Here is an 11,735-nt window from a genome sequence, read left to right on the forward strand (position 1 = left end):
TTTTTTTTTATAATCATGTGAGCATAAGGTGGTTATCTAGAGAAACCAATGTTTACTATGTGGTTCTTCAGCCTCCACTTGTCTACTTTGTCTTTTCTCGTTCTCACCTGTTTCACTTTGTCTTTTGCTTTCAGAGACACTTGACTCCTGCTTTTCATCTTTGCTATCTTTCTTTTGAAGTTTTTGTAAATGGTAGGCAATTCTCTTCTGTAGCATTACTTGTTTCTATAAAATATTAAAAGCATGTTAAATATGTTTCAAATTTAAGTAGAAACTTGTCAGTAAAATACAACACAGATGATTTCAAATGTGATGATGCCCCTGAAGTACACCTTTGTTCCTGCCTGGAGATGACTAAATTCACAGTGAATTGGAAGAAATGTAGTAATTGGTAAGTTTTTAAAGTATTCCATGAATTGTGTGTATGCATGCACATGTTTCCTTGCCAGCTGAAAATTAAAGACAGGGTCTTGTGCATGCTAGGCACCTTTTACTCCTTAAAGCTTTTTTCATAACTCAATGTAATTTAACTTTCTGGGGACTCTTTTGAATTACAGATTTGGGCTAGAATGGGTCTCTTCATTGATAACTATCTTCTGAAAATTCACATTTTAAAATATAAAATGTGCCAAGAGCCTTTCTTAAAATAGCCTAAGTCCAGCAAAACCTGATACCTTTCGGTTAATTTCTTCTCTGATTTTCCTGCGATGTTCTTCAACTTTTGTTTCTCTCCCAACTTCTTCTCCGATCTTTGTCAGAAGGGACATCTCCTTGGATTGCCATTCCTAAAGGACATGCCATTACAGTGATCATCATATGTTTATTTCATTTTAAAAGTATTTTCTCTTTCTTCAACCAATACACTAATTAGATCAAATCAATGGCCTAACAACAGTTGGGCCAATAATAAAGCAGATCTTGTATTAGGTTTTGGATGTGCATATCTGACATCCATTGGGAATGTCTTGGTGGATGCAATGGAATGGAAAAGGAATGACATTGCTTTGTTATTATAAGCATGAATCCAGCACAATATGACTCTAACGAGGCATCTCAAGAGATATTGGCAAAAGGAAGGTTTTATTTGAAGTCAGGGAGGATATCACATGTAACTTGATGGTTATAAAGTTATTCCGACAGAGAAACTAAACAAATAGCCATGTAAGAACTCATGTGGAGATAAAAGGACTACTCCACAGTGTGAGCTCTCTAATTTCACATATGTTCTGGGGCTTGAACCCAGGTCATCAAGCTTGTATAGGAAATGCTTTTACCCATGTAACCATCTGGCAGCCCTGAGCTTCTTCTCTAAAGTGAGTGAACTACACATGATAGAGTGAACCAACTGTTTACAAATAAAACCATTCAAGTTTGCCATTCAAAATTTATTGACCCTTACCTGTTCAACTTCTTGGTGTAAATTCAGCCTTCTTCTAACATCATCCCAATGTTGTCTGTCGACTTCTTTCATCTGTATTGTACTTCGTCTTCCCAAAGTGTCTTCAATTTTGTCGAGTTCTTTGTTAATCATATTTAAGTGTCTAAATAAAAGTGAAATAAAGGAATGTAAAATAAATGTTTCCTTCAGGACACTTACCACTCTACTATAACTGTGGTATAGCAACATGCATTCTGGTATAGTGTAAGATGAATCCATGGATTATAGGAGCCAGATAATGAACTGGCTTTCAATTAAGATACCACTCATTCCTCCCTTCCCCTTCTAAGGCTGAAGTTTGATCTCTAAAGTAGCTGAAGGAGAATGCATAGTTGGTAGAGGAACGGAATAGTTACATTAGTCTTAGATAAAGTTGCTGTAATTTGCTCATTGTGGCTTTAAAATAATTTAAACTTATGTTTAAAATGTGTTTGAAATACTCTCTCTTCCTTTGGTAGCTCAGGCCTGGCTCTCACAAGATTGGTGATTTGTATTTTGGATTTCTAGAATAGTTTGACTTACCTCTTGGGCTCCTGTTGGCTCCAATTTCTCAGGTAGAAACTTACCTTGCAAGCATTGTTATTAAGGTTCTTAATCCCTGAACCTAATGTACCTTTTATAATGTTTTTTTTTTTTAAATTTAATTATGTGTATGGGTGTTTTGCTGGCATGTAAATATGTGCATTGCATGTATGCAGTGCCCATGGAGGCCAGAAAAGGGCATCAGATCCCTTAGAACTGGAGTAATAGATGCTTGTGGAACAATATGTGGGTGCTGGAAATCAGTCCACTGGAAGAGTATATAGTACTGAGCCATCTATTCAGCCTGCTTTGATGTACCCTTATTGTCCTCCATGTTGAAAACCCTGAGGAACTTAACTGCATCTAATACTTTTATGAATCCATCTTCAGTTCTTTCTTATGTTTTTGTGGTTTGGGGTGCTTACAATATGCCCGTGAAATATTCATTAACTATGACTCTACCTGAGTTTAATCAAGCGGTCATGATGAGGGCTGGGTTTTTTCCCTTCTTGTAACAACCACCGCTGAAACTCGGCAGCGGCAGCATTGTCACAAGCTTGTCTCTCTTCGTTCAGTTGTCTTACCTGATTTTCTATTATTTTCTGCAAGAAAATAATTAGTGGATGTTACATATGTGCCATACTTACTTACATACTTCCAATAATGTGTCCCTTGATATATTTTTATAAATGTTCTGCTAATTCTGCTAACCTGTTTTAGGCCTTGCCTGGCCCCTTCCCATAAGTCAATTTTTTAATGCAAAAATCAAATGGGCCATCTTTTACAAGTTCTTTATAGAGACCATATTCAAAGAATATTTTAAGGAAACATTGTGCAAAGGGTCTACCTTTTCCCCGAAATTTTTATGGTTCCCAAATAAAACAAACTGGAACTTACTTGTTCCCTTACATAATTTCGTTCAAAGTCAATTTTTAAGGTGGTAAGGTATTGTCTGTATTTGTTGAGTTCTTTCAGTGTACATACGACCTACAAATCCAAATATGAAAAACATTTTTATAAAATTGCAAAAATTATAACACATTTAAAGAAGAGGATAAGATCATTCATTTTAGTAACAGATTTAGGATCAAGTATAATGATAATGCATTTTGTAACTTTTTTTTTTGTAGTCACTATCTCTAGGCAACTCACTAATACAGTTCCAAGTCAAAATTTCTTAGAAACATATGAAAAATAAATGTATCAGTGTGTTTGCATACCAAAAATAGTTTGGTGATTGATTATCTTTCCTATCATTCAAAAATGTCAACTAGAATGTTTTTACAAGAAAAACAGCCACCCAATGCTAAGTATTTTATTGACTTTCTTGTGGTATCTATGAGTGGTCAACTAGAAGTAAGCACAGTATCAAAGCACTTAGAACGTGCTTTTTTTTTTTTTTTTTTGCTGGTCAGAAGTAGGCCTCAACGCACTTTGTTATTGTTGGTGATGTATCCTCCTTTTCTTAGTTTCTTGAGAATGTCTTTTCGTCTGAAGTATGATTTTAGGTGTGGATCATGAAGACTTTTGTAGGTGGTTTCCATGAGTTTACAATATGGATCACTAAGGTTAAAACCAAAAGAAGGCTGGTAAAGCTGCAAAAAGAAACAGATTTGAAATTAATTAGTACAAAATTTATGAGATCACATTTTAAAACATCAGTTTATTGAAATAATTATAATGATCATTGCAATAAATATATAAGCAGGAACCAAAGTGAGAGAATGTGATGGGCTGGTCTGGCTAAATATACTATCTTTCAACTTCCCATTATCTTCCCAGTCTAATCTTTGCATTAGCATGAACTCTGTGCTTGATCTACCTATATCACCTCAACCTTAGTCCAATTCCTGTTTACATAGGTCAGGGTACACTGTCAGGAGCGAGTGGAGAGTACATGGTAGGTTTCAGGAGCCAGATGGACCAAGGCATAGAAGCAGAAATCAGCATGTTGGATATGAGTAGTCCAGAACGACCTCAACTGTCAAGTTGATGCTGTGGTTGGAGAAAAGTCTAGAGAGAGTGATTGCAGCTCTTCCTGGGGCTTTCTATTATTAAAGTGAGTTTAAGAAGGTTAAAACATTATAGCTCATTTAATCCCAGTTGTGTGAAAATGTAGATGATACACAAATTGTAATCATAGTAAAATGTTTTAAATTCAACAGCTAAAAAGGGTTAAAGTAAGCCATTTAAACACCATTAAAGCATAGTTTACCTTTTCACTTATATTTGTTGTGTAGAATATATTAGTACTTCCTGGGATAACTGGCAGTTTAGCCCCGAGGGGCAAATCCAACAGATTAGCTGCTCCAATCTTTGGAATGATAGGTTTCTGTTTTTTCTGTGGAAAGAAAACAGAAATTTTTGTCTTTTCTATTAGGAAGTGTTCATTTAGTTCCCATTAGTTGCCTCACTTCAACCAGATAGCACAATCCAGACTGCTAGGCACTTGGGTGGAAGAAACTCCCTGCCCATGACCCAAGAAGGCCTTGCCTTACCAGTTCCTAAGCCACCACCCTACTTTTGGGTCATGCCAAGAGTATCAACCAGTGGCACCTTGAAACACCCATTTCCCTGGTCAGGGTAACCGTAATTAAAAACAAAAAATAAAAACAAAACAAAACCCAAAAAACCAAACCCAAACTGCCCTTTTTCTGTTCCTCAGCCCAGGCTCTATCCCCATCATTCCATCTGTTGGGCTGAAACCCGCCCTGGGCAAGAAAGAAGTGCAGTGGACAAATGGTGTCACTGTGGATAGGCCACCACTCACGTTATTACATGTGCTTTTGTCATTTGGTAGGTTGCCGGAAGCCGCTTTGGCAGCAGCAGCTTCGGCAGCCTTTAAACAGTTGCTTAGGTACAAGTCCATGGCTACCCAGCAGCCCCCAAGGGCTGGGGACTGGGGTAGCGGACTGTCTTCAGGCCTCCTTTTCTGCGACCGTCTCCTCCAGTGTCCTGAACAAGACTGAGCCAAGGCCCTAGACACCTGGGTAACAGGACCTCAAGGACGCACACATCACAATGCTGCTTTGCTGGCGTCCTCAGTAGGCGCCCTCAAAAGGCCACACCCAATGAGTGTCGCCCTTAAGACACGTCACACCAGTAGAGGCCACCCCAGTAGAAGTTTCCATAATAGCTCTAACAGATCGACATCGACAATTGTTGGCTTCTACAGCCGTTGCTAAGACGTTGCCTCAACAGCCAACACCCCAACAGACATCCCCTTCATAAACTGCCCCAATATACATTCTTCCTACTGATGTCGCCCCAGTGGACGTCGCACTAATAGACGGTGGGGGCAAGGCCCTTTGCCTCTCTGGGGGCGCATGCGCATCACCCAGTTGCCTCTCTGGGGCGCATGCGCATTACCCTGTTGGCTCTCTTGGAAGCGCATGCGCACTAACCAAACCTAGCAGTCATAGACGGTGGGGGCAAGGCCCTTTGCCTCTCTGGGGGCGCATGCGCATCACCCAGTTGCCTCTCTGGGGCGCATGCGCATTACCCTGTTGGCTCTCTTGGGAGCGCATGCGCACTAACCAAACCTAGCAGTCAGATTTGAGCTGGGAAAGTAGTCTGAAAGACTCCTAAAGAGTACCTTTGGGGCAGGAGGTGATTCCACAGCTCTCTGACATGAACACTCTCACCAAATGCAGCAAAGCTATCATTTCTTTTCAACAAGCATCCAGATTCATAAACAATTGTGTGATTTTTATTAGGGTCATATTTCTGGCTTTCTCTGTCCATCCCTTTTATAATCGGTTATTTTCCTTTGCTCCTAGATATGAGAATTCTCTGTCCTATTTGAGACACAAGTTATGTTAAAACAGACATTGTAGACTAAGAGAGTTATGTGGAACACTTTATTTAACTGTTTTAGATGCTAGCCAAAATGAAAGAACCAATTGTGGGACTAATTCACAAACCTACCAGCAGCATGCCCGGATAGTAGCTGGAAAACATTTGTTGAAATTAAGGGGCTAGATGTTTAACAATATTATGGGTTAGGATATATAAATTATTGACATTGAACCTAGATCAAGACAACAGAAAGCATGTAAAGTCCTGGGATAAGTTAGTCCATAAAGAAAATTTTTGTTAAGACAGGGTTTCATTAAGAAGCCTAGACTGGCCTCACAATCACAGATCCTCCTGTCTCAGCTTTCTGAAGGATGGACTTGTAGACATACACCACAAAGTCCAAATTTTAAAAAAGTTGTTTGTTGTGGTTGTTAGAGACTTTGGCTGCACTAGGTAAACCCTGCAACAGTGAGCTCCATTCTAAGCAAGAGACAATCTTCCTGCTCTCAGATTGGTTTCAAAAGTAGAAAGCAAAAGTAGATGACACACGTACAGAGTCCCAGCACTTGAGAGGCAGAGCAGGAGATTATTAACATTTTGAGGTCAGTCTGGGCCTCCCATAGTAGGACCCTACTTCGAAAAAAAAGACCCCGAAAAACAAAAAACAGAAAAAACGAACAAACAAACAAATGAAATAGTAATAGATGATGGACCATGGGAAGAGAAAATTTCAACATATAGTAAATGACCATGAAAAAGTTTTCCTAACTTTAGCTTGTTTAGCTTGAAGCTGTGAGTCAAAATAACCTATTGTCTTAGTTTGTTTTCTGTGGCTATAATAAAATACCAACCAAAAATAACTTGGGGAGGAAGAGACTTATTTCAGCTTTCACTTCAGTCTATCTTGAAGTGAAACCAGGGCAGGAGCTCAGTGCAGGAACCTGGAGGCAGGAATTGAAGCAGAGACCACAGAGGAATGGTAGTTTCCTGTCTGGTTCTGCCAGGCAAGTCCACCTGCCTCGGGCAGGACTGCTCACAGTAGGTTTGGTCTTCCAATATCAACCATTAAAGAAACAAAGAATGCTTCCTTTCTTCTTAGAAGGGGGAACAAAATATCCATCTAAGGAGTTGCAGAGACCAACTATGGAGCAGAGACTGAAGGAAGGACAATCCAGAGACTGCTCCACCTGGGAATCCTCTCCATATTCAATCATCAAACCCAGACACTATTGTGGATGTCAGCAAGTGCTGGCTGACAGGAGCCTGATATAGCTGTCTCCCGAGAGGTTCTGACAGTACCTGAATAATACAAAAGTAGAGGCTCACAGCCATCCATTGGACTGAGTGCAGGGTCCCCAATGAAGGAGCTAGAGAAAGGACCCAAGGAGCTGAAGGGTTTGCAGTCCCTTAGGACGAACAACAATATGAATTAACCAGTACCCTCAGAGCTCCCAGGGACTAAACCACCAACCAAAGAGTACACATGGTGGGACTCATGGCTCCAGCAGCATATGTATAGCAGAGGATGGCCTAGTCAGTCATCAATGGGAGGAGAGGCCCTTGGCCCTGTGAAGGTTCTATGCCCCAGTGTAGGGGAATGCCAGGACCAGGAAGTGGGAGAGGGTCAGTTGGTGAGCAGGGGAGGAGGGAAGAAACATGGTTTGTTTTTTGTTTTTGTTTTTGATATTTTTTCAGAGGAGTAACTAGGAGAGGAGATATCATTTGAAATGTAAATATAGAAAATATCTAATGAAACAAGGAAAAAAAAGAAACTAAAAAAATGCCTGCTAGACTTCCTACTGGTCAATCTGATGGAATGGTATTCTCATTTGAGGTTGCTTTTTTCTCAGATAATCTGAGTTTGTATCACTGACAAAAACTAAGCAGCACATTTCTTAATATCCTTGTTTTCACATTAGCATCTAATGCTTGTAAGATCAGTACCTGGGAGGCTACCACAGGAGACCTGTTATGAGTTTAAGGCCTGCCTAGAGTGCATAAGGAGTCACAGGTAGCCTGGTTACTAAGTTTTACTGAGTGAAACTTTGTCCCTAAATAGTAAAACAAAATGAAACAAAACTTGAAAAACTGTCAGGTATTAGTCCCAGGAAACTTTATGGTTTTATAAATTCTGTGGTAATCATTAAAAATTATATGAAATGGTAATTCAAAACATCATCAAAAATTAAGATTGTTTTCTAAGATTGTTTAAGAAACTTATAGGAATACAAATAAAGAGAAACCAAGGAGATATTAAGAAGCAGAGAGAAGTGAATAATAAAATAGAAGACTTCATCTCTCAAATGTCAGTAATTGTTTTACATTTAAATCATCTAAACAACTAAGGAACAGAGATAGGCAGAATAACTTTTAAAAACATGATAGTATTATATGCTGTCTATAAATATGTTCATAAAATGCATAAGTTGAAAATAGGATGGAAAGTATATTCAAAACCAATTCTAGTAAAAACTGGCTGTGGCAATATATTAAAGTGCATGTTAACTGTTAAAGACAGAAAGGAACATTATGAAATGACAAAAAGATAATCGCACCAGGAAAATATCACAATTCTAAGTGCCCATATACTAGGTTATAGAGCTTCCCAATACATGAAGCAGGAAACAGTAGATATTAAAGGAGAAATAGGCACATTTACAATTACAGAGATACATTAAACACCTGCCAATAAAAGAATAAATACAAATAGAATTTAGATTATTGTTGCCTATTCAGCAAAACAATAGTATTGAATGAAAACCAAAAAGCTGAGGAATGATATACTTGACATTTAAATCATGCTTATAGGTACTTGTTTATAAAATAATTAGATCCAAATTTTCTCCCAAGGACATGTGTCAAGGGCTTGGCTTCCAGCCTGGAGTGCTACTGGGAAGTGGTGAAAACATCAGGAGATTGGGTCTGGCGGGAGGAACAAGGTCACTGAGGTCATTCCTTTGAAGGCTGTAGTGATACCCTAGCCCTTACCTTGAGTATTTTGCTTCTTGGCACAATTCCAGAGGTGAAGAGCGTTCTGTTCCTCTTCTACATGCCCTGATATAGCATACTACTTCACTATAGCCCCAAAAGCAACAATGCCAACTGAGTATGAACTGAAGTCTTTGAACATATAATCTGAAATAACTTTTGTTCTTTTTAAGTTGCTGTATTTCAGATATTTTGTTACAATGATGAAAAACTGACTAAGTGGAAATACTATAGAACAGTAATACCCCTAGGAAGAAAGAGAGATGAATGAAATCATTAAGATTATTTTTGTTTTATCATATTCCCCTTTTAAAGAAAAGGGATATGCATATCTCTCTCTGTCTCTCTCTGTCTCTTCTCTGTCTCTGTCTCTGTCTCTCTGTCTCTCTCTCTCTCTCTCTCTCTCTGTGTGTGTGTTTGTGTGTGTGTGTGTATACTGCACATGTGTGGATGCTCAAGTAGGCTAGGTGAGGATATTGAATCCCCTGAAGCTGAAGTTATAGACAGTTATACCCAATGTGGGTACTGAGAACCAAACTCAGGTTCTCTGGAAGATCAGCCAGTGTCTTAACTGTTGAGTCAGCCCTCCAACTCCTACATTATTCTTTAGACACATTCCCAATGTGGATAAATCAAATCTGGACATGAAAGAAGAAGCAGGACTATTTAATAATATGGAGTACAAGGACAATCAGGAGGGGAAGGAAAGGACATCAGAGTGCTGGTGTGTGGAATATGAGCAATGTGCAGCTATATACACACATAAGTATTCACATACGTATATGAACATGTAACAATGTATATGAAAAATTCGCATAGCAAATAAATTAAAAGTTGAGTTTCTTAGTTCCTTTATATTTTCTCTTCCTGTATTTTCTAGAACAGCTCAGCACTAATGTCTGTTATTTTGTGATATATGATATATACATTTAAAGTATAGAAAATATTGGAGTGTCCGAGCCTATGGTAGCTTCTAGGGCTTCTAATCAGAAGTACAAGCTAGATGATTTATAAAACAACAGAATTTGTCATCTCAGCATTAAGTGGAGGCATCATCCTCACTCCCATCTTCTGGAATAGATCATGGTCTTGTTAACCACACAGCTTCCTCTGGAAGCCTTGAGGACATTTTCCTCTGTAAAGTCTTTCCTTTTTGGAGAGTTTATGCTTCCTGGAATCTGACCACTGTGATCTCCACAGCACCTCTGATCATGAGGACAGGTGATTTATCAGAAGTATAAGGGTCTTTTAGAGGTATGGTCACTCGTTCCTGTAGGACCTGGAGAAGCCAGGAGAGAGGGAGGCAAAGGTCAAAGTGGTGCCTGTCCTTTTCACTACTATGTCCTCATTGGCTTTGGCCTCCAAATATAGTTGTTATATGCCCAGATCAGTTACATCAGTCTTTAAAAGGGAGCACTAGTTTAAAATTTACTTGGTACAGAAGGGTATGATGGTACACCCTTTAATCTCTGCACTAGAGGTACAGGTGGGCAGATCTCTGTGAGCTTGGTGTCAGCCAAGGTTCCTCACTGAGACCCTGTTGCCAAAAGCAAAACAATCCCCCTGAAACAAACAAACACCATCCAACCTACCAATCAAACAAAAGAGCATATGTTTTTTAACCAGAAACATATTTACATGCCTATAGCTGTTTATATCTCATTTTTATACCTGTTAGTTCCTTTTTTGTCTTCCTCACCTCCTTAAATTATTCATGTAATTTAAAGTTATCTTTTAAACCATACAAGCCTGGACACATTTGATTACTTTTTAAAATTCTTTGACAGTTTCTTGTGTGTATATATGAAATTTTGGTCATTTTCATCCCCCACTCCTCTGCTGCTAAAACCCTTCTCTCCAATAACTCCTCCCCCTACTTTCATGCCTTTTTTCAGCGTGATACACAGAGTTAAAATAGAGTTGCTTACTCAAAAATGGGTAGGAAGGTATTCATTGAACTGTGAGCAACCAATCAGTGACTATGGAAAGTGACCCCCCCCCATAGCAATGATCAACTGCCAATATACCATGAGGGAGAGGTGAGACCCCAAGGGGCTTCCCTCCACCCATAATTAGATGTTGACAGGCACAGTCTTATGCAGATAAACATAGCTACTGTAAGTTCATTAGTACAGGAGCTACGTCGTATCTCTTCAGAGCTACGTTGTATCTCTCCTTTCATGATTTTCCCTGAGCTGTGGATGGCATGATACAGATGTCCCACTTGGGGCAGACCACTTCACCATCACTAATTCTCAGCATGTTGGACAGTCATGGGTTTCTACACTAACTTGCAGCTGCTGTAATAAGAAGCCTAAGGAAAGCCTGATGAAGTCTGAGGAAAGTGCCAATCTCAAATGGCAACTGCAAGCTGGCTATCTCATCAATATATAATCTTAACCAAAGAGATCTACCTGGGTGGGTATTAAAGCTTAAATTGTCAATTGTTAGTAATATCACTTCAATATCTTAACAAATTGTTTTGTGACATTGTTTGTACAAAGTGAAGTTAATATCTTCTCACTTTTAAAATAATCCATTTGATTTATTTAGGTCTTATGAATTATAAAGTAATTTGAACTAAATTTGTATTTACTTTTGTTTACCTATAGACTGACTTGAAGTGAGTATACTATATAGCTTATATCTACAGTGTGCTCAAAAAATGTCAAATTTTATAATTACATGGCAAGACACCCTAGTGCTGAAGACACCACACGCGTTAGTAGAAGGACATAGAAGAAAACAGTATTAAACTGACAGGGCAATTTCTGACCTGCAGTAAAGATTTTTATAGTGATGGCAATTGCTATCCGGGGTGGGGGGAAAGAAAAGACATCAATGGACTTCCTCAGCACTACAAACTACAATATCGACCTTAGAAACAATTATGTCACTGGTGCAAAGGAGGCAGCACTGTTATTGGTATAACTAACCACTTTCTGATTATATTTTTTTTTTCTACCAGATGGAATGTCATGTCTGATTC

At 38.8% G+C, this 11,735-nt stretch overlaps 1 protein-coding gene across 5 annotated transcripts in view; it reads right to left on the reverse strand.

Moving 5' to 3' along the window:
* LOC116092406 (fibrous sheath-interacting protein 2-like) overlaps positions 1-5,293 on the reverse strand; it is a 31,044-nt gene extending 25,751 nt beyond the window's left edge. For 2 of the 5 annotated variants that reach the window (XM_031373689.1, XM_031373677.1), the window contains exons 1-8: positions 4,731-5,180; positions 4,176-4,301; positions 3,394-3,555; positions 2,858-2,947; positions 2,423-2,562; positions 1,400-1,541; positions 675-785; positions 108-225 (exon numbers count right to left, since the gene is read on the reverse strand). In XM_031373689.1, coding sequence (XP_031229549.1) covers positions 108-225; positions 675-785; positions 1,400-1,541; positions 2,423-2,562; positions 2,858-2,947; positions 3,394-3,555; positions 4,176-4,301; positions 4,731-4,829 — 988 coding nt within the window. In that variant the 5' untranslated portion in view covers positions 4,830-5,180. Of the gene's footprint in view, positions 1-107; positions 226-674; positions 786-1,399; positions 1,542-2,422; positions 2,563-2,857; positions 2,948-3,393; positions 3,556-4,175; positions 4,302-4,730; positions 5,182-5,206 lie in introns of those variants that run through there. The other 3 variants (XM_031373699.1, XM_031373694.1, XM_031373682.1) reach the window with 3 other exon arrangements.
* Positions 5,294-11,735: the final 6,442 nt, after the last annotated feature.

Source organism: Mastomys coucha, chromosome X, assembly GCF_008632895.1.
Source record: "Mastomys coucha isolate ucsf_1 chromosome X, UCSF_Mcou_1, whole genome shotgun sequence".
Classification (NCBI taxonomy): Eukaryota; Metazoa; Chordata; class Mammalia; order Rodentia; family Muridae; genus Mastomys; species Mastomys coucha.